Consider the following 25,647-nt stretch of genomic DNA (forward strand, 5'->3'; position numbering starts at 1 on the left):
ATTTAACTGGAGAAAAATATTTTTAATGTTACTGGCGTTTAACTGGACCCCACCTTTTGGACAAAATTGCATCCAGTAAAAAATATTGCCGATATATTTTTGCAAAATGTCTGGAATCAGCTTATTCCATAGCCAAGTTTTAAGGAAAATTGTTGGAGCAGAAGTTCGGAAATACTAAGGTCACGTAAATTCAACTCTAACATTCTATTAAAAGTTTCAATACTTGACTCTCGTCGACTAAACAAGCCAAGAACCCAAATTGTAGTGAGAAGCCTCCCAAGTGCTTGCTTAACAGATGCAGAGTGCCTAGCCGATTGTTGATCGTGCGAACCGTTAAAAAGTATTCGCTAGTCCTGTAAGCATTATAAAATGCTTGAAAACCTTCTTCAACCTCCAAAGTTGCGTTTTGCAGCATTTTGCAAAAATTATACAACAGTTTTGTGTCAAACTCTTTCCGCACGAATTTCAAGGTACTGCAATATTTTTGCATCGATTTTTGTTGCTGTGCCGTGCAGTGAGTTGGAGAATTGTTGTTGGGATTGAAAGCTACTCCTACTGCTCCTACTCACGAGAATCTTCACTATTGAAGGAGGTGAGTTACGTGGAAGAAGAAGAAAATAGCAGGGGAGCAGTTTTGCTTATAGAATTACGAATACGAAATGAGCATTTGCGTCATTTATTCCAAGAATTCGCACCTATGATAAGGGGGATTCAGTTATATGCGCGCTGACCACCCCTGGAAGGGAGGGAAGATGTACTCTCCATTAGAGTAATCATACGGTGGTTTTATTAAAGTTGGGGATTACGCTGAAATTATTTTTTTTTGTGACGAGAACACAAACCACCATTAACAGCAATAAGTTTCATCAGCGCTTGCAATTTTTGTAAACGGGACACATATAGGGTTAATTCTTTGAGGTGGTCGACGCGCACATCACTGACGCCCCCTTATGAGGGTGCCAATTCTTGGAAGAAATGACGCACATGCTCATTTCGTATTCATAATTATATAAACAAAACTCCTCGCCTGCTATCATTCGCGAAGTAGCTTACAATCCCAACAACAATTCTCCAAGTCTCCAACTCTTATTATAACTGCCATTTCTTCACGTACTCGAGATTGGTTCACACTAGGACCTCACTAGTCGCATGACGTGGGATGTTTACATGGTTGGTTGAAGTGCTGTTCTTCCCGTCTTCATTCAAATTCTGGGAAAGAAGTTTGCTCGTCCTTAAGCGCTGAAGGTCGAAACAATGCCACTGGCCAAGGTATAAATTGGCCGCAATGTTCCACCCATTAGATTAAGTTACGTTCGTTTTTCGTGCCGTGTAGCAAGCCTTCTGTCACTACAGTTTTTGACAGTTCGATGGAATAACTCGCCGGTCCTATCATGGCCGAGTTAGAAGAAGCGTTAGAACTACTGAATCGGGATGCAAGCCAACCAAGAGACCGGTACGTGCTCTTGATTTTTTTCGGTTTTTCAGCAAGAATTGTATAGTCTTTGTCCGAGAGGAAAAATGATGAAGACAGAATTGTTTAAGAAACGGTCCTATCTATGCAAACGCGAAACTCGACAACTTGATAACTGTCCCTTCTGGTGATGGGAAATCGTCATTAAAAAAAGCAGTGTTGGCATTAAAGTAGGGAATATTGTTCAATCGTTTTGAACTTTCGTATGATAAATCAAATTTGATGAGAAGTTGAAGGCATTCATTAATAAAATAATGAACTGACATATCAAGGTTGTTAAATTCTCCTAAAACCATTTAGTTGCACGCTATTTTGTCGCATCAGTTCTTACACGAGATCAGCTCAACATGTTATGTTTTTGTGCTTTGCTCTTAAGGTGGCTCTGCAGTTATTTTAGGCGCACTCGTCCATGTCAAACTTTGCAACATAATATTTTCTACTTTGACGCGATGTCTATGAAACTTTGGGAAAACACTCGCCTATCATCTAGTAAAAATGTGATTTAATTTTATTAACCTGGAGAAAAATATTTTTAATGTTACTGGCGTTTAACTGGACCCCACTTTTTGGACAAAATCGCATCCAGTAAAAAATATTGCTGATATATTTTTGCAAAATGTCTGGAATCAGCTTATACCATAGCCAAGTTTTAGGGAAAATTTTTGGAGCAGAAGTTCGGAAATGCTGAGGTCACGTAAATTCAACTCTAACATTCTATTAAAAGTTTCCATACTTGACTCTCGTCGACTTAACAAGCCACGAACCTAAATTTTAGTGAAGAGCCTCCCCAGTGCTTGCTTAACCAGATGCAGAGTGCCTAGCCGATTGTTGATCGTATGAACCGTTAAAAAGTATTCGCTAGTTCTGTGAGCATTATAAAATGCTTGAAAACCTTCTTCAACCTCCAAAGTTGCGTTTTGCAGCATTTTGCAAAAATTATACAACAGTTTTGTGTCAAACTCTTTCCGCACGAATTTCAAGGTACTGCAATATTTTTGCATCGATTTTTGTTGCTGTGCCGTGCAGTGAGTTGGAGAATTGTTGTTGGGATTGAAAGCTACTCCTACTGGGCCACCAGTAATATGTTACCCTCGTTAATAAAGTCTTATTATTATTATTATTATTACTCACGAGAATCTTCACTATTGAAGGAGGTGAGTTACGTGGAAGAAGAAGAAAATAGCAGGGGAGCAGTTTTGCTTATAGAATTACGAATACGAAATGAGCATTTGCGTCATTTATTCCAAGAATTCGCACCTATGATAAGGGGGATTCAGTTATATGCGCGCTGACCACCCCTGGAAGGGAGGGAAGATGTACTCTCCATTAGAGTAATCATACGGTGGTTTTATTAAAGTTGGGGATTACGCTGAAATTATTTTTTTTGACGAGAACACAAACCGCCACTAACAGCAATAAGTTGCATCAGTGCTTGCAGTTTTTGTAAACGGGACACATATAGGGTTAATTCTTTGAGGTGGTCGACGCGCATATCACTGACGCCCCCTTATGAAGGTGCCAATTCTTGGAAGAAATGACGCACATGCTCATTTCGTATTCATAATTATATAAACAAAACTCCTCGCCTGCTATCATTCGCGAAGTAGCTTACAATCCCAACAACAATTCTCCAACTCTCCAACTCTTATTATAACTGCCATTTCTTCACGTACTCGAGACTGGTTCACACTAGGACCTCACTAGTCGCATGACGTGGGATGTTTACATGGTTGGTTGAAGTGCTGTACTTCCCGTCTTCATTCAAATTCTGGGAGAGAAGTTTGCTCGTCCTTAAGCGCTGAAGGTCGAAACAATGCCACTGGCCAAGGTATAAATTGGCCGCAATGTTCCACCCATTAGATTAAGTTACGTTCGTTTTTCGTGCCGTGTAGTAAGCCTTCTGTCCCTACAGTTTTTGACAGTTCGATGGAATAACTCGCCGGTCCTATCATGGCCGAGTTAGAAGAAGCGTTAGAACTACTGAATCGGGATGCAAGCCAACCAAGAGACCGGTACGTGCTCTTGATTTTTTTCGGTTTTTCAGCAAGAATTGTATAGTCTTTGTCCGAGAGGAAAAATGATAAAGACAGAATTGTTTAAGAAACGGTCCTATCTATGCAAACGCGAAACTCGACAACTTGATAACTGTCCCTTCTGGTGATGGGAAATCGTCATTAAAAAAAGCAGTAGCAGTGTGGCATTAAAGTAGGGAATATTGTTCAATCGTTTTGAACTTTCGTATGATAAATCAAATTTGATGAGAAGTTGAAGGCATTCATTAATAAAATAATGAACTGACATATCAAGGTTGTTAAATTCTCCTAAAACCATTTAGTTGCACGCTATTTTGTCGCGTCAGTTCTTACACGAGATCAGCTCAACATGTTATGTTTTTGTGCTTTGCTCTTAAGGTGGCTCTGCAGTTATTTTAGGCGCACTCGTCCATGTCAAACTTTGCAACATAATATTTTCTACTTTGACGCGATGTCTATGAAACTTTGGGAAAACACTCGCCTATCATCTAGTAAAAATGTGATTTAATTTTATTAACCTGGAGAAAAATATTTTTAATGTTACTGGCGTTTAACTGGATCCCACCTTTTGGACAAAATTGCATCCAGTAAAAAATATTGCTGATATATTTTTGCAAAATGTCTGGAATCAGCTTATTCCATAGCCAAGTTTTAAGGAAAATTGTTGGAGCAGAAGTTCGGAAATACTAAGGTCACGTAAATTCAACTCTAACATTCTATTAAAAGTTTCAATACTTGACTCTCGTCGACTAAACAAGCCAAGAACGCAAATTGTAGTGAGAAGCCTCCCCAGTGCTTGCTTAACCAGAGTGCCTAGCCGATTGTTGATCGTGCGAACCGTTAAAAAGTATTCGCTAGTCCTGTAAGCATTATAAAATGCTTGAAAACCTTCTTCAACCTCCAAAGTTGCGTTTTGCAGCATTTTGCAAAAATTATACAACAGTTTTGTGTCAAACTCTTTCCGCACGAATTTCAATGTACTGCAATATTTTTGCATCGATTTTTGTTGCTGTGCCGTGCAGTGAGTTGGAGAATTGTTGTTGGGATTGAAAGCTACTCCTACTGCTCCTACTCACGAGAATCTTCACTATTGAAGGAGGTGAGTTACGTGGAAGAAGAAGAAGATAGCAGGGGAGCAGTTTTGTTTATAGAATTATGAATACGAAATGAGCATTTGCGTCATTTATTCCAAGAATTCGCACCTATGATAAGGGGGATTCAGTTATATGCGCGCTGACCACCCCTGGAAGGGAGGGAAGATGTACTCTCCATTAGAGTAATCATACGGTGGTTTTATTAAAGTTGGGGATTACGCTGAAATTATTTTTTTTTGTGACGAGAACACAAACCACCATTAACAGCAATAAGTTTCATCAGCGCTTGCAGTTTTTGTAAACGGGACACATATAGGGTTAATTCTTTGAGGTGGTCGACGCGCACATCACTGACGCCCCCTTATGAGGGTGCCAATTCTTGGAAGAAATGACGCACATGCTCATTTCGTATTCATAATTATTTAAACAAAACTCCTCGCCTGCTATCATTCGCGAAGTAGCTTACAATCCCAACAACAATTCTCCAACTCTCCAACTCTTATTATAACTGCCATTTCTTCACGTACTCAAGACTGGTTTACACTAGGACCTCACTAGTCGCATGACGTGGGATGTTTACATGGTTGGTTGAAGTGCTGTACTTCCCGTCTTCATTCAAATTCTGGGAAAGAAGTTTGCTCGTCCTTAAGCGCTGAAGGTCGAAACAATGCCACTGGCCAAGGTATAAATTGGCCGCAATGTTCCACCCATTAGATTAAGTTACGTTCGTTTTTCGTGCCATGTAGCAAGCCTTCTGTCACTATAGTTTTTGACAGTTCGATGGAATAACTCGCCGGTCCTATCATGGCCGAGTTAGAAGAAGCGTTAGAACTACTGAATCGGGATTCAAGCCAACCAAGAGACCGGTACGTGCTCTTGATTTTTTTTTTCAGTTTGTCAGCAAGAATTGTATCAAAAGATAGCCTTTGTTCTAGAGGAGAAATGATAAAGGCAAAATTGTTTAAAAAACGGCCCTATCTATACAAACGCGAAACTCGACAACTTGATAACTGTCCCTTCTAATATTGTTCAATCGTTTTGAACTTTCGTATGATAAATCAAGTTTGATGAGAAGAAGTTGAAGGAATTATGAAGGAATAATGAACTGGCATATCAAGGTTGTTAAATTCTCCTAAAACCATTTAGTTGCACACTATTTTGTCGCGTCAGTTCTAACACGAGATTAGCTCAACATGATATCTTTTTGTACTTTGGTCTTGAAGGACACGTTTGTCTTAGCCAGCAATTTAGGAAAACACAAGGAGGACTCGGAAAATCTAAATTTCGTCACCCCAGAATTGAGTCAGCGGACATTGGCCTGGAAAAAGGTTACAAAACCATTATGTCTCTAAAAATCATCGCGAAAAAGTTCAAAATTTTACGCATGTTCTTGGATTATGTAGAACGCAGAACTTTGAGTGAGGAAAATATAGATTACTTCATAGAAAGCGCTTTGTACGGATTTTTATTCACTCGTTGTAAAACTTTGAAAAACGATTTGTTTATAACGAGAATTCAACCATTGTTAACTTTACGCTTGTTTTTTCTAGTAAGCTTACTAGTAATATATAAACCTGTGACATATTACAGTTTTAACCAAGCGCGAGAAAAAACGAAGCAACAAAATGTACACAGCTTTCCAAGCGAAATCACTTTAAATCAAATAAGAAAAATTACTGCCGAAAAAAATTCCTAGAAAAATTTTATTTAAATAAACACACTGTATTACCTTTTTACAGGCAAAACTTTTAGTATCGCATGGAGAAAACGTCGCCACAACCGAATCAACTAGTAAAACACTCTGGCGAATTTTGAACAAAATTGTGATCACACAACGCGTGAGTCGGTTAATAAAACAATTAATAACTGCGACGTAAGTCCACATTCAAAAATGCAATTTACTTTACCAAGGTGTTCCCAAGAGTTGAACATTCTTAGAAAGTCCGCGGATGCGATGTAAGTTCGGAAGGAAGTCGTTTCGTTGCTTTCACTTATCAACACAGCTGGTCTTCGCTCCGCCTTTGAAGAATGATTTTTATCATTATCATCTCATTACTGTATTCTTTAGGGTTTGCTTTGCGCGTTTCTGTTGGCTTGCCTTGCCTTCAGGTTTAATAATAATAATAATAATAAACTTTATTTCCGTGTCTAAAAATGTTTAGCTGAGTCTACTTATTGTGGACACCTGACTAAGAAAAAACGTTGAAGTTCTTAAAGGAGACATTATGCATACAAGAACTTCAACCCTCATTAAGTGCAAATGTCGGCAGTGAGAGGTTGTTGCTTTATTAACTGAAATGTCATTACATTTATCAGTGAGTTACTGCTGAGAATCAATCGTCTCAGTCTTGGTTCCAGACCCCTTTCATTACAATATATAAATATTTGTCAAAAATGTTTCACGGTCATACTTTTGAAAATGTATGTAGCTTAGCATACGAAACGTCAAGTTTAGTAAAATGCGATTTTTCATCATGTTTATCACCGCTGTTTGTATTATATTTTAATCTTGGTGTTGTTGTTGGGCAACAAAACAAAAACTAGTTACAGAAAGTAGAACTTAAAATTTGCGCATCATAGATAAACTATAGCTTTGAGGTGTTTTCCATAACCGAGTTATTGCTAAAACAATTTTGGGAAACTTTTATGGCGGCCATAAAGTAGATTTTACCATCAATGTCATTTGCTTTCACTTTGTAGCTTTTTAACTATCACTACTAAATTATTATCAGCTATGAAAATTTAAAACAGACATAAAAATATCCGATTTTGTGACACTTTAGAAACACGTTCATCCGGGACACCGTAGATTTTACATACCGTAAAATTCCGGTTATAAGCCCTAGGCTTATACAACTTCGTAAGGTTTTTTTTTCTTTTTTTTTGGGGGGGGGGGGGGGGGGCTTATAAGTGGAATTAAAAAAAGGTTTCGAAACGACCCACGACAGTGTTGATCGAAATACTTTTTAAGTCAGAAAAGTCATGATAAAGCAACATTTAGCTCTGCTTAGTACTCTCATCCAGCAGAGGGGGGCTTACATCCGAGGGGCTTAAAACCGGATGTATAGGCTCTGGAACATTTTTTGTAGGAAAGTTTAGCAATGTATAACACTGATTTTGATAACATAACGAAAACCGATACCTTTTATTGCTCAGAAGTCGTTTTCATGGCCGAATGAAGATATCCCAATTGATGCATTTTACTTTATATGTTGTAAATATTGCGTGCGACAATTCATTTAACGTGCTTTTGTCTTAAGGCAGACTTTCCAATAACATTTCTCAATCGCTTGACCAAATCACATTCTCACGTTTAGGTCTGATGAGATTCACGCAACCCGTAAAAAGCATCGCCTTGGATGTGGAACCATCAACAGAGGACGAAGGACAATATCTTTTCGTATCCTTACCGCCTATGAGAAAGCTTTCGAGAGACTGGGGTTCTATCTTGCCCGCAGACCATATGTTTTCCTTTTCGTGTCAGTTATAGTTGTTTTTGCGAGCTGTCTGGGATTCATTCGCCTGCGTGTCGAGCAGCCCTCCGCTGCACGCTTCACTGCGACTGACAGCCAATCCAGGCAAGACTTACATCATGCAGCACAATTCTTTCCGCTTCTTGAAGCGCGCCAAGAGCAGATCATCATGATCCCTAAACATGGTCAAAATATCCTAACTGAAGATTGTTTGAAAGACGCCCTTCTCGTGCACCAGTCCATAATAAACATCAGTGGTTACAGTGAAATGTGTTACAGGCAACTACTTCCAGAAACCCAACACAAGCCCGTGAAACATGACTGTATCATCAGCAGTCCTCTCGAATTATCTGGTACTCAATTTGAAAGTTTGAGCAACCTTTCTTCCATTCTGGCTCATGAGTTGACAAACCCTACTATCGTTCTCTCCTCTGGTCAAACATTCAATTCTTCTTTCCAGCAAATGCTGAGTCATTTTGAAGTTCAACATAAGACAGACCCACTGACGGCTCGAGCCGACGCTCTTCGAGTTATTTACTTCATTAGAAAGACAACAAACGAAGATGACGAGAACATTGTGAACTTTGAAGCATCCCTTGAGAGTATCCTCTCATCGATCGGTCGTCATTTGAAATGTGCATCAATTTCCTTCAAGACTCAGAAATCGACTACTGATGCTTTGCAAAGCATCCTGAAACCTGAACGAAAACCACTGTATTTGTCGACACTCACATTGGCTGTTCTTGTTTTCATTGTCATATACCTTTCCTCTGATAATCTCAGTTGCCTGATAACAGTCTTACTGATGATCTCGTCTATTCTTTTTCCAATGACTTGTTCTGCAGGAATCATCTCAATGGCCAACACTTCCCTTTCGCCAACTACCCTGATAATTCCCTTCTTGCTGATGGGAAAAGCGACATCAGACGTTGTACTCTTTGTTGTAGAATGGGACCGACAAAAGAAGGTACCATCACTTGAACATCGAGTCAGTAGTTGTGTCACCAGAACCGGATTTGTCGCTTTATTGTCGGCATTATGTGGAACAATTCTTTGTGGAATTGCCATCAAATCTTCCTTTGATGTGATTTCAGATTTTTTCTTCGCGACGTTTGTCACTTATGCAATCGTTTCGGCAGCATCTTTTATAGCAGCATTCATACTGTTGATGTATTTTGAAAGATGGTTGAAGAAGCTGAACACTAATTGTCCGCGATCCTCAGAAAAAAGATTGAACGTTGGAAGGTTCGACCAAGGACTCGTGCAATACCGAAAATCTAAGCTGCGACACATTCTGAAAAGCCTTACCTGGATGGTAACGTCACTTGCTGGAAAAATTCTTGCATTATTCACCCTTGCATGCATCATCAGTTTGTGTGTGTTTTCTGCTTCACGACGTGATGAGCGAACGAGCACCACCGAGTCACTTTACCAAAATGACAATTTCAAGCAGTTCTGCGAAGCACAGAAAAAGTTCTTTGGCGATGAAATTGATACAAGCATAGTTCTTCTGGGGAAAATTGACTATTCACAGGAGACTGTACAAAATGAAATAATAAACATTTGTACAAAACTGAAAGAGGCTCCCTATAGCGATGGGAAATCGTTATGTTGGCTATCAGCGTTACGCCAATGGGCGCTGGATCAGAATATGAGCTGCACAGGCACAGAATTCGACCAGTGTTTCCAAGTATTTCTTAATCAATCCTATGTCGCCCCATTTCGACGAGACTTACGTTTTAAAGAAACGAATTCCCGAGTGAAAATTCTGGCATCTCGAATTCATTTGAAGATGGCTCTACATAACCGATTTCGAGAAGACAGAGGATCGTTAGAGAAACTGAGAAAAGACTTGCTTAAACAGTCTTCCCTGGAAGCTTTGCCCGTTTCTAAGAAATTTTTTGATGTTGACGACGTATTTCTGTTAGAAAATGAAGCAGTCTTCACAGTTTTCATTACTGCCACAGCAGTAGTGTTTATTTTCTCACTGTTTTTTAACACAAGTTTTGGGATTAGCATCTACTTGGCTATAACATTTGATTTTCTCGTATTGGAGGCAGCAGCTATAATGGAGGTGTGGGAAATTCGACTGAATCAGATCTCATTTCTCTCACTCTTTATGACAATTATCCTATCCCTGAATTTTAGCATTCAGGTGGCCCATGCATTTGTATTTTCAGCAAAGCAAAAAATACGAATTCGCATGAACGAGGCCCAGTGCTCTGTTGGCTGGTCTGTGCTAACTGCGGTGTCAATAATGATATCTGGGTCAGTTTCACTGGGGTTCATTTATCCCAGTCTAGCAAACATTTTCCATCGACTTGTTCCTCTTCTTCTTACTCTGGGGCTGACTCACGCTCTTTTCATTTTTCCGGCAATAACTGTGTTATGGGCCGATTTTGTTCACAGTCTTTTTTCTCAGTATGACATGGTTATAAAACCTACCCACAAGGAACATAACGACAGAACATCTTTGGAAGTACGAGATGGTAACACACAACAGTTCCAGTCAAAACGCCCTGGAATTTCCATCGTAGGAATCAGCTGCAAATTTCCCGGAGCCGGCAGTAAGGATCAGTTTTGGCACGTGCTTGAGCAAGGGAAGAGTGCACATGGTAGTTTCCCTAAGAACAGAACTGAGGAGCATAAAGCGTTTTCTGAACTGTATAATCCCAGGCGCTTTGTTAGTGGACGACTTTGTACTATGAATGGGTCTTACTTGGAAGAAATAACGCATTTTGACAACACGTTTTTTGGTATATCCAATCAAGAAGCTTCTGAAATGGATCCTCAGCAAAGAATTTTGCTTCAAGTGGTGTATGAAGCCATTGAAGATGCCGGAATGCGGCTTGAGGATCTTCAGAGGTGTAGGACAGGGGTCTTTGTCGGCGCAATGAATCTGGATTACGGAACACTTGCAACAGACAAATCAAATTACCGTAGTATGAGTCAGTTTACCTTAACGGGAGGCCCAATGTCGATTCTCGCCAACAGAGTGTCCTTCTGTCTTAACCTTACTGGTCCAAGCCTGGCCGTTGATACAGCATGCTCTTCATCGTTAACTGCCATCAAAATAGCTTGTGATAACCTGCACAATGAGGATTGCGAGATAGCCATCGTTTGCGCAGCTAACATTGTCCTTAATCCTGCTATGCATATGGCATCCTGCTTAGGTGGACTTTTGGCGCCTGATGGACGTTGCAAAAGTTTTGATTCTTCTGGAGATGGCTATGGACGTGGGGAAGGTTTTGCAGCAGTTGTTTTGAAACAATCAAACGCAGCTTTTAGTGACAAAGATGACCCATATTGCGACATTATTGCCTGTGGAATAAACAGCGATGGCCGAAATGCTGTACCAATTATGGCTCCGAGTGCAAAGATCCAAGCTGAATTATCCAAAAAAGTTCTTGTGCAGTCAGGAGTGAATCCAGAAGATGTGGATTACTTCGAGGCGCATGGAACTGGTACTGCAATTGCAGACGTGGTAGAGGTTGCTTCGATAGCTGATACCTACACCAGGCGAACGGCGAAATCCACACAAAAGTTAAAGATTGGTTCCGTTAAGTCAAACGTTAATCACACAGAATCTACCTCCGGTCTTGCTGGACTAATCAAAGTCGCTCTGATGATAAAAAAGAAGAAATTTGTGCCAACTATTAACATACATGTGCTGAATCCCAAGCTTAAGCTGGAAGAAAGAGGGCTCATTGTGCAACAAATCAGTGAACCCTGGATTAAAGCTAATGGAAAACCCCGAATAGCAGCTTTAAACTCCTTTGGTTATGGTGGGTCAAACGTACACCTCATCGTCCGAGAAGCCACGCCCAAAAACATTTTTGAGGAGCGAAACGTTGGACGTCTAAATAATGTTCTCACCTTGACCGCTCGTTCAAAAGAAGCTCTACAGAAGATGGCAGAACTTTACTCTGAATGGATTAGAGATAATGTCGAAGACACGGATAAGCCTTTTGTTGAAAACTTATGCTACTCTTTGAATGAACGCCGTAGCCAACACCCACACCGGTTGGCACTTGCGTTTGGATCCACTGCAGAAGCATCCAAGTCCCTGGCAGACTACGCCGACAACTCAGTGGGATGGGACAAGTTGGTTTCTTATGCCCAAGCACACTCCAATGATGGAAAACTCGTTTTCATGTTTGGTGGTCAGGGCTCTCAATGGTATGCCATGGGAAGACAGTTAATTGAATGTGAAGCTGTTTTCAGAGAAGCCGTTTTGACGGTGAGCAACTTACTTACAGATTTTGGAATGACGTGGTCGCTGATAGACGAGTTGATGGCGCCAGAGGACGTTTCAAGAATGTCTGAGAATTTCTTCGCTCAGCCCGCGACTTTTGCTGTCCAGTACGCGACTGCACAGCTGCTGATGTCCTGGAAAATCAATCCATCCGCTGTTATTGGTCACAGTCTTGGAGAGTTTGCAGCTGCCTGTGTTTCTGGAATAATTACGATCAAGGAAGCCGTTCAGTTGGTCCTGGCTCGCTCGACCCTGCAAGAGAAGTGCCCTACTAATGGTGGTATGGCGGCTCTGGGCATGTCTGAAGAAAACACCAGGGAATTACTGAGTAACCTGGCGTTAAGTTCTACACTTGAGATCGCCGCAGTTAATGATGCGACGAGTGTGACAGTGACTGGTGAATCCCAATCAATCGAGGCCCTCGGTCAGTATCTGACAATGCACGCACAAGATACTTTCTGGCGCGTTCTTGGAACAAAACGCGCATTTCACAGCTCACACATGGAACTCATCATGCCGCCGTTTGAAGCAGCTATGAAACGCATCAAGGTAAACCCTCAACTCTCGAAAATTCCTATGTATTCAACAGTCGAGGGTAAAGTTCTCTCGGGTGAGCAGTTTAACGGTGATTACTGGTGGCGAAATATTCGATGTCCAGTCCAATTCTATCCAGCTGTGAAGCATCTGTTAAAAGATGGTTACAAGCAGATTATTGAGATAAGTACCCAGCCTATTCTAGCCCACTATGTCAAACAGATTGGTCTTCAAGAAGAACTACTTAAAGACCAAGAAATGCCAGTTGTCGTGGCAACTCTTCCTCGCAAAAGAGTACCTGTAAAAGACCAGCACAAGTGCTTTCTTCAGAACACAGTGTGTAAACTGTACACACTTGGATTTCCCATAGATTGGACGTGCGTGCAGAGGAGTCCATCAGCCAAGTTTGTTCGTTCGCTCAACTATCCATGGCAGGAAAACAGCTTTTGGTATCGTGAAGGTCCGCCTGAAACCATAATCTCTCCACTAGGTACGGAGAAAACAACAAAGAAGCAAACGCACCCATTTCTAGGGCAAGTGAAAATGACCGACCTACATTCAGGCCTGCATTGCTGGGAAACTGAGATCGACCTCTACCACTTTCCAACTCTGAAAGATCACGCTCTAGTTCAGGGAGGTCCTGTGATGCCGGGAGCTGCTTACCTAGAAATGGCCTTTGCAATGGCCAAGTACAAGTTCGTAGATTTCGCCGGCTTGGAACTGAGTGATGTGGAGCTCTCAAGTCTTCTAACACTACCCGAAACACAGGTAAGTAAACGCCAGTGCATAAGTGCACATGGAGAAAACAGTTCAATGGGCTAATTGCATCGCCCCAAATTTGCTGGATTTGTTTCATTGTTTTATCCTTTGTACTACAGGTACGGTACCTGCGACTGCGTCTTTTGAAGACCAACAGAATTGACGAGGCTCAGTTTCACATTACAAGCGCACAGGATGACAAGTCTGAAAATATCCTAAGTAGCGGTAGAATCTTAGTAGATCTATTGCAGAAACGACAGCCTGACTTTGGGAATGAAGGTACTATTTTCTTTGAAAGTTGTTGCTGTCTTTTTCTTCTTGTCTATATTTATTTTTTAATAATTTGCAGTATTATAAAATCTTAAGAACTTAAAGTGTCTTTGTCACGCATTTTACCAGATTTTTGAACAGCCAAAATTTATATTTGTGTCGCAGGAAACCTTAAATCAATAGTCTATTTTCTTGAAAATTGCTATATTAGAGCGCTCAAACTGTTAACAAGCGTTTTTGGCTGCAGATGACTCGGATGGAAATGAAATGCAACTTGAAAAAATTAAGGCTTAACTTTTCAAGTTGTTTCCGTGCGTCTTCAAAAAATCGATATTTATAGTCGTAGCGTGATTTCTATCCGCAAAATAAGGTTATATCTTCCTTGTTCAAAGATAATGTTTTCCACGAGTTAAGTTTCCTACAAAAATCTGTGAAATCCTCATAACGAAGCTCCTTTAAAACCGAATTATTTCTTCTTTGTTTATATTAGCAGTTTCCAATGAAGCTGGGCCAATTGTAAATGAAATCCTCAGAAATATGACGGAAATGCCGATGGAACGATTCAAAGAAATAACCGAGAAGTATGGGTTCAACTATGGACCTAATTTCTGGATCATCAAACAAATTTGGCAGCGCGACAATGAGGGAGTTTGCTTAGTTGACATCAGTGGATCACCGTCTATTCAAAAAGAAGCTGGTGATTATGTGATTCATCCTTCCATTCTAGACACCTGCATTCAATCCTGCTTTGTTCCCCTTGAAAATTCAGTAACGGAGGATACGTCCCTTGTGCCAGTGGGTTTCAAGAACATTACTCTAAATGACGTTCCCTCTACCAACCAGTTGTATTGCCACGTCACTGCGGATGCGACTGAGTTTGGAGTATTTGATGTTACCCTCATGAGTCCATCTGGAAAAGTTTTACTCACCATGAGTGAGTTTCGCATCGCAGAGTTGACCAGCACGCCACGTCGCCTTTTCTTTGATGGCCTTGCCTATGAAGTCCAGTGGATGGAAGATGAGTTACAAGAGCAGAGGGAAACCGCGCCAAATATGACTTGCCTGGTGCTAAAAGACTCCACTGATTTCTCAAACGCTCTAGTCACAAGGCTTCAAGCGGCTAAGGTCAATGTCATCACAGTTGACCCACCAAATGCTGGATGTTTCGACACCAAAGCAGAGGCAGCAATCAACGCGGCATTTTCGGACATACCACCTGACCCTTCTTCCAACCTCAGAGTCATCAACATGTGGCCTGTGGAAACGACTCTTCTCCCGGACAACTACGATGCCATTGATCAAGCTCAACGCCTCGCGTTCAGCAGTTCTGTGTTTGTCCTCAAGCTGCTGACAGAGGAAGAAAGGTTCAATTCTCGACTGTTCCTCATTACCGAACGTACACAGCTGTTGAACGCCTGCGAAAAGTCTCCTAAGGCTAGTACCATTCCGTGGAGTTCTACGGTCTGGGGTCTTCGACGGACCGCAAACCTCGAAGAATTCAACTTCAGGGTTACAGCTGTTGATCTAAACAACAAAAGGGACATGCAGGAAGTAGATTACTTGATTGATGAGATTCTAGGTAACAGCATTGAAGACGAGGTGGCCTTTCGTGATGGCAAACGTCTCATAAATCGTGTTGTCCGATCAAAGATTTCCCCTGAGGAACCAAAAACCGAAAGAGTTGAAACCAAGAATATAAGTTCCTTCTACTTATCATCTATCCCATCGTCAAGAACTCTCTGCCTACGAGAAAGGAGTTCTTCAAAGCCATGCCACTCTGAGCTCACAGTTGATCTTCTCTATTGCTGGACACCTTCTGAATCATTAATTGACGTAGCCAAACCAGAAGGATGTGTCTTTGTCGTTGGAAAGATAACTGATCTTTCATTTGAGAGCGAGAATACTCAGTTACAGATCGGAGATGAGGTGTGTGGTGTCATCGCCTCTGGACGGGTTTCACCTTCCCTTCCTATACAAGTCAATAACGTTTTTGTAAAACCAACCAGCTTGACAAAGGAACAAGCGGCATACATCCCTGCGTGCCTAGCCATTGCTTCTCATGCTCTTCAAAGAGTAGCAACAGGAGACGAAAATCAGAAGTTACTCATACATGAGGCAAACCGTGGCCCTGGGCCAGCAGCAGTTGTCCTTGCAAAAGCATTTGGTCACAGAGTATTTTGCACTATTCCCGACACTTGCCAGACGTCTGCAAAAACTCTTCTCCTTGAATTGGGTGCAGAAAGTGTTGTTCGTCAGAGTTCCACTGGTCTCAAGGATAGTTCCGTGCACAGTTTTGATGCCGTCGTATATTTCTACCCACCTTCTCCAAACGTTCTTCAAAAAAGTAGTCGATGTCTCAAAAGAGGAGGTCGAGTTATCATCTTGAGTTCCGAGTTTGACGGTGACGTTGTTTTTCCCTCAAAAACACATGTCAGATATGAGAGAGAGGACATAACAGACATTCTCCGTTCTCCTCTGGTTTTTGAGAAGCTCACTTTAGAAAGTCTGGCATTGTTGGAAGAAAAGGCAGTACTGAAAAAGCTTCAAGGAATGCAGCTGGTCTCTGTAGACTTGGCAACGTCAATTAGAGATGCAAACTCGTCCACTGACAAGCAGACATCTCCAAAGCATCAAATGAAGGCATCCTCAAGTATTTCTTTTCTAATTCACTCGTTTCCAATATCTGAAGAAGAGAGTGATCTTCACAGGATTCCTGTTCTTCCCTGTGGTTTAGATGAGTGTGGGTTGAAAGAAAACAAAACTTACTTGGTAGCAGGTGGGGTTCGAGGATTTGGATTTGAAGTGGCCTGCTGGATGGCCGAGAATGGAGCAAAGTCGATAGGACTTATTAGTCGTTCCAAACCTTCGGATTCAAAACGTCGAGAAATACAAGGAATAGAGAAAAGGACGGGGACAAAGATCCACACGTTTCAGGTATGTCATTCCCATAGCTAAAACGCTTTATAAGGTACAAGGCCCTTTATAAGGTACTTTAGCCCAGAAGTTTCCTAGGAGAAAAAGTCCGACAAGCTTGAATATCTTGAAATAAGAAAAAAAAAACGACTTTATAGAGTTACAGGAGTTGTGGTTTATATGTAGGAGACAACGAAAAAATATTTGAGGCACACTGAAATAAATTTTAAAAAAATATTTAATTTTTACTCGTAGATTGACATTTCCAACCAAGAACAGATGTTGTATTTTAAAGAGCAGCTACAATCCCTTCCAAGCGTGGCTGGTATTGTGCACTCCGCCATGGTTTTAAGAGACGCTTTCGTCAAAGATTGGACCTATCAGAGCTTCTCCGATGTAATGGGTCCTAAGATCAAAGGTAAGATATATTACTTAGCCTACCTTCACTCTGCAATCCGAAACAGTACCACAATGAAACGATTTAGCCCTCTTCTTCCAATGAGCCTTCCTTTTTTAACTTTGGCCCTTTTCGAACCTGGTCTGAAAAAAATAAGCCCTCTAACCCTAATGAGGGTGCATATACTCTAATAAGTCTCCAACCGATTAGACCATCTGTGGCTGGACTCCCTGCTGTTGTGTTTACGTTTCATGGAACAAAATGTCCGTTTTGAAGTTTTCTTTACCGTCGCTCAAAAACAGGGATGAAAAGTTGTTCTACAATATGCCCGGCCCAACGCGTGTAAAATGTTGTAAAAAAGCTGAAATCAAGGTAGTAGGTGCTCTGTTTACAATGAGCATCGTCGCTTGAGCTCGTAAAGCAAAATAAGTGACCTGATTGCTGAATCGAATCCTTTATTTTTTCTTTTCTTAGGTTCCTTTTTACTGCACCAATTGAGCCTGGAGATGGATCTGGATTTCTTCGTCATGTTTTCATCCATAGTTTCAATCCTTGGTAACATGGGACAATCGTCATACGCAGCTTGCAATGCTTTTCAAGATTCTCTTGCCCAGTACCGCCGCAAAGTGCTCGGTCTCCCTGGACTTTCAATCAACTGGGGGCCAATCAGTGGAGCTGGCGTGATGGAACGAGAAAGTGCCGTCGCTAAACTGCTGACCATAGCGGGGCTGGGCTTTATTCATGCCAAAGATGGTGAGCTGTTTTTTCGCTGATGCACAAAAATCTTTTTATTATTACATGAAAATGCAGGAGATTTTGCATGTCTCAACTTAATAATAATAACAATCTTTTATTAGGAAGCTCCATCACTTAAAGTGGTTTACATAGAGGTCCTAACACTAGATGTATATTATAAAATGATACAATTAAAATCAATAAATTAGAGCTCAAACCAAAATATAAAAAAATATTTACAATATATACATTAAAAGGATTAAAAATACTTAATTATAAAAAGCAGAAAAAATACACTTCTTAAAAATTGGCAAACTTGCTGAGTTTCTTATAGTTCTCTCTTACTCATTAAAGTCTTTGAAACACTGGTACCGCGAACGATGTTTTCCCCAATTGTATTTGATTTTGGGGAGCTTTATAGTTTCTTTATTGCGTGCATTGTAGGAGTGCATATCACTCTTTCTTACAATGTCCAAAGAATGATTAAGTTGGCCATTAATGCACTTGTATGCATATATACATCGATGACATTTCCTACTTCCTTTTTGGAAGGCTTAGACTTCCGTTAAATTGACGTTAAAAGTAGCGTTTAGTCACCAAAAGATGTCTCTTGCACTCCTAGTGACAACCATTTATCATAATTTCAATATTATGGCCAATTAATTTCACAGGAGTCGAACATATGGCCAAAGTTCTCACTGAAGAGCCAAGCCGCTTCCAAATCGGTCTGTGTGGTGTGGACTGGCCTCGATTCCTAAAAAACAACACCGGGCTGAGAAAGACGTCTCGACTCTCCCTCATCACTGCTGAAATCAATACTTCTGAGACCACGACTACGTCAACCGAGTCTCTGGTGCAGAGAATTATGCTGGAGAAGGATCTTGAAAAGAGAAGCGAGCTTGTCATGGAATACGTTAGCTTGTCGGCGACAGAATGGACAGGAATGTCTTCACTTTCTGAGACTGATCTTAACAAGAGTTTGTACAGCTACGGTGTCGACTCAACCGCGGCCCTGTCCATGAAAATGCAGCTTGAGGCCAATTTGCAGGTCTCTTTTGAGGTGGGTTGCTTTTTTAACATAAGGGTGATCTTTATCTATTTTCTTTTTATAGTATCAACAATGTCAAAAAAACGAATGCTGAGAGAAAACTTATCAACCAAGGATGTTGTCTTGATGTTTCACCAAAATCTTAGAACATTGACTAAATAATGTATGATGACTGGTAAGACGAATTGATGCTTCGATCTTGGGACTATAAAAGGTTAAAGAGAATACGGTTGTTGGACAAATGAAATAAGTTTTTTTGGGTTCAATACAGAATTAGTAGACACAAAAGCAAGGCAACGAGTTTGGGGCAAAGTATCAATTTATTGAAAACTGCGGGCTAACAAATTAAACCTAGGGAGGGTAGGGAGGGTAAAAATAGCGCGGAGAAACCACAACTGACCTTTGCGACGACGCTGAACTTGATATAACCGAGGAGAAACTTGACTCGGGTGTGAAAAGACATGAACCACGCTAAGGGGGTGTGTCACAAATTAAGCGTTTTGACAAAGCCAAAACCACCACAAAAGTTAACTCGCACATTCCTTCGTTTTTGTAGCAATAATTTAGCTGTTGATAATGTTGTAGCGATTGATTTCGATACATTTCGTTTTCATTCATTCGTTTATGACTTTGCGATTACTTTTAAGGGTGGCTTTACCATCCATCGTGTTGGTACCAAGGGTTTAATACCAGCTCGTTCATTCAAAAACATCCACCTAATGCTTCGTTGCAAGGAAAATCACTGCACTGCATATACCTTCATTAGTCCAGGTTTACACGAATTATAGCTAATTATTTTTTTTTTGACTTTTCTCGAAATAGGTTTAAGTGGGATTTCATTAATTAAGGCCTGGTTCAAACGTCGAACTTTTCATGTGCCGAACCTAATACCTAAAAAAATTAAGTTCGGCAGTCGATTCAAACGTCGAACTTTTTCATGTACTGACTCATTTTGCGCCCAGAGGAATGACTTTATTACCATCTTTATTATTTACTACAAACTTGATGAATTCGACATTGCTGATCCTAGCAGTATGCAGGACGCGTGTCACTTATCAACCTAGTAAAATGGCTCAGCTCACAACGAGTCTCTCGTAGCTCAGTTGGTTAGAGCGCCCAACCGGTATCTGGGAGGCCATGGGTTCGATTCCCGTCGGGGACTCAGAATTTTTCTTTGTCCCATGCTCGAGTCAAGTTGAATACATCATCTTCATTATTTATTACCGAGCTTAAAATTTACCATCTTTATTATTTACTATGACTTCTCCAGTTGCACACTTAATGGAGTAAGCAAGAACACTGCTCAATGGGAGAGTATATATCTCTTTGTTGTTTAAAATAAAAAAAAAAAGAAACAGCAGTTTTTAAAGCACATTCAGTAGGCTGCGGTCAAATTTCTTCAGTTTCGATCAGTTCTGTTTAACGCTGCTACCGTATTTTCTCGGTCAAACGCCGGGTCTTTAACGGTTAGGTCTTTAAGGTGGAGTTGAAAATAGGCCTCTCAGGTATTTATTTGAGAGGTAATAAGTTGTAGGTATATTGGCTAGATACATGTTTGTCCAAAATAATGAATGGAAACCTCTGCTTAATGAACACCGAGCTCAAATAAACTGCAGGAGTCAAATAAATTAACGCCCGGTCCACCAAGCTAAGTTTGAAATAAACGCCGGGGCGTTTGATCGAGAAAATACGCTTAGTCTTGCAGAGAGTTTGAGATTTGAAGGCAATCATGATTATTTTGCGATCCAGAGCGGCACGTCGCGCCTTAACTTTTTTGCATGACCGCGTTCATGACAGCTTATCTTCATCGTTCGTAGTTGGCATTAGCAACAACCAGTTGGTACGGCATTCCACGGCAGTCACGAAATCGCAGCACTGTATCTGTTGTAGATTTTTATACATACCGTATTTACGAGATAAAACCTGTGACACACTGTTTGCCTGTTTCAGGTGTTCTACTTCATGCAGCCGGATACCACCCCACTAAAACTGGGAAAAGATATCACAGCCAAGCTTAGTGGACAAGCATCAAGTAAACAGCCTCAGAATACCAACCAAGAAGATGGACCTGCACAAGCACAACCAATGGCGGACGCATCTTTGTCAGCCATCATTTCAGAGAATCAGGTACAAGTTGTACCGCTGTACACTCCTGTAGGGTCGGCTATAAAGTTCTTTTGTGTCCATCCTTCACACCGTTATGCGTTGAACTTGGTGCCAATTTCGACGGGATTTCAAGGCCAGGTAATTGCCTTAACCTTTAAGTTCCATTATTTGTACAAGAGATGAAATGTGATGGAAATTTTTTTTTCTTATAAGGATTTGGTATCTTTCTATGCACTGGGCTTTACCGATCCAACAGCAGTGAGTGAGGACTGGGGCAGTGTACGTGAACTTGCCGCACATTACGTTCAACTGATCACCGAGGAACAGCGCCATGGGCCGTATTTTCTGGGCGGATATTCATACGGAGGGCTTCTTGCGTACGAAATGGCCTCCTTGTTGACAGAGCAGAACAAGAGGGTTGAGTTTGTCGCCATGATTGACACATTTCCTTGGTATCCCCGTTCACGGACTGTCAGCATTAGACTGGCTGCCATGCAGGATGATGCAAATTCGTCACGTCAACATGTTCAGGTTTGTGAGAGAGGTGGTAATAGCAATGGAAATTTTCTCAATCATAACATAGCAGTTACCTGACTGTTTGAAAGTTAGCCTGTTAAGAAATGCTCGGTAAAACTTAACTATGTATAAACGTATTGCAGAATTGCCAGAACTACACCTATAGTGCATTTTCTGCAGTTTCAAACAATCAATCAATCAATCGATCAAAAACTTTGTTAATGTGTCAAAGAATCTTAGCCGAGGGGAAACACCCCTCGACTAATTGGAGACCCAATAATCTATTATCTACTACAACTACTACTACTGATTCAGAACAGATTTTAAGTTTTAATTTAAAAGGTTGAAACATTGCCATAAATGGTGAACCCGTAACAAAATGACAACGTGATGTAATTCCACCATTCTTCAATATTTCCGACAAGTTTAAGCTTTATGAGATAGCACCTCCTCGTGAAATTTTGCCAATGAAGACCGACTGGATGACCGATTTCAGTCGTTGGTGGAACCAGTATAGAACCGCTAAGTTTCCAATAGTAGCAGGTCCTAGTGGAGCTTAAGAAAAAAGTCATCGTGAATGTTGATATCCGTTCTTGTCCTTTTAGCTTTATTTTGACAACGTTCTGAAAAGAATGGCAGTAGATACCTTAAAGATGGACGCTAACGAATACAAACACTTGATGGAGGAGCACACTCAAGACTGGATCATAGACGAACTTCAGAAAAGGAGTTTTGAGAAAGGTCTCGCGTCCTACGATTTGAGGGCTCTCAGAGAGGCTCTTCAAAAGAACCAAAGTATTGCCAATAGAACACATCAAGAATGGCAGCCGCCCAAGGTATTGGAGATGTTTGATTGAGTTTATATACGGCTGCACTCGATATAATGGTCCCGAATAAAACGAACAAGTCTTATGGAACGCCTGTCGTTAATGTTTGAACGCAACTTGCACAAAAAATTGCATAGCCAGCGTAGCTTGGCTGGCTAAACATTGCACAATAAGACAACAATGAAACATGGCCACTGACCGACAGTGAATTTTGCATTGACTTCTTTTTCTATTTATAGGTTCGCTATCGAGGTCCTCTCACCTTCCTAAAAAGCCAAAACGACCGCTTCTCACCCAGGCTTTCCTCGTCAGCTAGCATTGAGGAGTTATGGGGCCATCTGGTAGATGGAGGGATAACAGTGCTCGTTTGTCCTGGTGACCATTTTTCCTTGAGCGAGTTGCCTAATGCTCATGTGACAGGCAGTATCCTAGCAACAGCCCTCGCATTCAACTACCGCATGTTATTCCCGGAATTACCCAGACCTACAAGAACATTCAACCAAAGACGAGCCGTGGAAAAACTTTGCAGTGGAGTAAATGTATTTCTTCACTCAAAAAGAGGTAATCTAAAATACAAGTAAAGTATCTGTTGATGACTTCTACTTCATTGGCGACCATCCTTTTTGCCGTTTGAGATTGTATAAAAGAGAAACTGAATTTTCTTCATGGCTTCAAAAAACTTAAGAACTTTTTTTTTTTTTTTTTTTTTTTTTTTTTAATTGATTTTTTTTTTTTTAATTCACAAAAACAATAACACTTATTACACGAAAAGAAACTACGTAAAATATTACTTACATTAACAACATACAAGAAAGAAAAATTAAATAAATAAATAAAAGGGCAACTCCTCTGCCTAAAAAGGTTTCCTTTTGCCTATTATTACATCAGTTCATTATTATTATTTTTTAACAAATATTATACTAAACATCTAGAAATATTTTGGCGAAGTACTTTGTATATCTGTGCATACTGGAGTCGACAAAAAAGTGTTGTAATAATACGAAAAGCACGTTGGTGGCACAAAAAAACACAAAAAATTACACATGAACATACTAAAGCGCGTGAAGTAAGGCAAATAATCAACAAATAAAGCATAAACAAAACTATAAAAAATCCTAATCAGTTTGGGTTAAGCGACTAGCGGGTCCGAATGGTGAAAACCGGATCGAGTAAGTATTGTCGGACAGCTAAGCCGCCCGCCACCTGTAGCATAGAGATTTTTATACCATGCCATAGAAAATACAGCCAATCAGAATACAGGAAAGCCGTTGATATTCGACGGTATTCAACCCAACCTTCCCATCGGCGCTGCGATCTTATTCTCGATGATTTAGTGAGCGACAGGGAACAACACGGGACTAGGAATTCCCACTTGTCACTGTTTCTCGTAACACACCGCCTAAAGGCTCGTGTGAACCGAGAAAATACAAGTGACTCGTGGGATATTCCATAGATACCACTCGAAAGCGTTGCATAACTAGTATATATATAAAGAAAGTAAGGTACGAGGTATAATTATTAAACACAGTTACTCATCTGCTTCGTCAGCTGCATCTAGACGTTTGCCGGGAGGCCAGAATTTGCCGTTTACAAACAGTTTGTCGGGCTGGCTCTTGCTGAAAGATGCTCTCTTACCCTGTCGTCGTGCTTCTTTGAAATCTGCCATTTGATCTTTCCGGCGCTTAATGATTTCCAGTGGAAGATCACGGAACATTTGGAAATCAGTATCTTCTAGTCGTCGCCCTAAAGAAAAAATTTCCTCGACATCTTTATATCGAAGAAATCTGGCAATGATTGGACGTGAAGCTGTGTCGCTATTCCGACGGGTTGTTAGGCGGTGTACACGTTGAATTTCAACGTTGCGGGCGTTGCGGTAGCCGAGATCTTGTTCCAAAAAATTTCTGAGCACTTCTTCGGTATCTTCTTCACGTGCTTCTGGGATATTGAAATATTTGATGTTTTCTCTCCTGGAATAGGCTTCAAGGTAGAGGTTCTTGGAGACGATGTCGTTCATTTGGGCAGTGACCTTCCTTTCGCTCTCAATCAGAGAGGTTATTTTTTCATTCTGCTCCTCTATCTTCTTCTTAAGCTCGTCTTGACGTTCCTTGCACTTATCGCCGTTGAAAGTACAGGACTTCTTTAATTCTGCTATATCGCTCTTGGTCGTTGCTTCAAATTCTTCGAGCTTGGCTGTTCTTGCCTTGAGATTTGCCAAATTGGTCTCTATATTTCTGACGGAACTTTCAATTGAATCAAGTTTGCTCAGTCTCGCGATTATGGAGTTCAGTTGTTCTCCAATGAGTTCAATTTTGTTGAGAGCATCCATGATTTCGTCGTTTGCCTCGTGTTCGCTGCTTGTGCTTTCGTCTATTGCTTCTGCAAGATCTCTGGATTTTTTCGCTTCATGCAGAGGCGACGTATCGTCTCCAGAACTTGTAGACGATCTGTTTCTGCGTTTTCTGATAAAATTTGACAATTTTTCGGCCATGAAAAGCTTTTGGAAGGCGGACGGCTTTTAGCGCGCTCCTACTCCGCCATCACTCGGCCCAATCTCCCAAAAAACTTAAGAACTTGAATCCTAAATCTATAATAGTAATGGTTTGCTTTTATAGAACAGTCGTCAAATGACATAAAACCATTAAAAAGTGGGGATGACTAACTATGGCGAGGATGGGAATGGATTACAGTATCAAGTCTAGTAGACTTAGAAACGCGAGGGTTAATTTTAATTCTCGTTCGCAGCCATTGTTCACTGGGAAAGAAAGTAGTAGAGTGGTTCTTGTTGACCTTGGGTTAAATAGTATTTGTATATAACAATTTATCTGGTGATGCTTATTTTTTTTGTTCCAGGGAACAAAAAGCCACACTTTGGAGAGCTTCTTTTCGATGAAGATACTCACAAACTTGTGTTGAGGTCAACGGCCGACGAAGGAGAAACGAATGAGAACGAGAAAACCAAACAGATAATTGACTTAAAAGGTAAGTTAAATACCTTATCATCGTACACCTACCATTAACGGATTACAGTGACTGTTCATTTAAGTCGACTTGATTTTCGTTCCCTCCACTCCGGGATTTGTTTTCTTGCAAACGTTGAAAGCGGAGCTGCCGCGCGCGAGAGAGGAGCATCTATACCTAAGCGAAATGGGTAAACCCATCGAGCCGAGAAATTTTGGTTATGACGTTATAACGATCGACCGCCCGTACGGCAACCCG

At 40.8% G+C, this 25,647-nt stretch overlaps 2 protein-coding genes across 8 annotated transcripts in view; one reads left to right on the forward strand and one right to left on the reverse strand.

Annotated features, from left to right (window-relative positions):
* The window catches only part of LOC144656164 (mycocerosic acid synthase-like), a 32,663-nt gene that overhangs the window by 5,363 nt on the left and 1,653 nt on the right, over nt 1-25,647 (forward strand). For 4 of the 7 annotated variants that reach the window (XM_078516402.1, XM_078516399.1, XM_078516398.1 and 1 more), the window contains exons 2-12: nt 7,916-13,628; nt 13,739-13,898; nt 14,380-16,823; nt 17,058-17,220; nt 17,674-17,952; nt 18,606-18,994; nt 20,933-21,226; nt 21,302-21,619; nt 22,210-22,440; nt 22,671-22,992; nt 25,282-25,410. In XM_078516402.1, the coding sequence (XP_078372528.1) occupies nt 7,916-13,628; nt 13,739-13,898; nt 14,380-16,823; nt 17,058-17,220; nt 17,674-17,952; nt 18,606-18,994; nt 20,933-21,226; nt 21,302-21,619; nt 22,210-22,440; nt 22,671-22,992; nt 25,282-25,410 (10,442 nt within the window). Of the gene's footprint in view, nt 1-2,999; nt 3,484-5,043; nt 5,465-7,915; nt 13,629-13,738; nt 13,899-14,379; nt 16,824-17,057; nt 17,221-17,673; nt 17,953-18,605; nt 18,995-20,932; nt 21,227-21,301; nt 21,620-22,209; nt 22,441-22,670; nt 22,993-25,281; nt 25,411-25,647 lie in introns of those variants that run through there. The other 3 variants (XM_078516401.1, XM_078516403.1, XM_078516397.1) reach the window with 3 other exon arrangements.
* LOC144656176 (uncharacterized) lies at nt 23,943-24,815 on the reverse strand. The gene has a single exon (XM_078516416.1). The coding sequence runs from the start codon at nt 24,755-24,757 to the stop codon at nt 23,960-23,962; it is 798 nt and encodes a 265-aa protein (XP_078372542.1). The 5' UTR covers nt 24,758-24,815; the 3' UTR covers nt 23,943-23,959.

This window comes from Oculina patagonica, chromosome 6, assembly GCF_052425735.1.
Source record: "Oculina patagonica isolate OP01 chromosome 6, crgOcupat, whole genome shotgun sequence".
NCBI classification, from domain to species: domain Eukaryota; kingdom Metazoa; phylum Cnidaria; class Anthozoa; order Scleractinia; family Oculinidae; genus Oculina; species Oculina patagonica.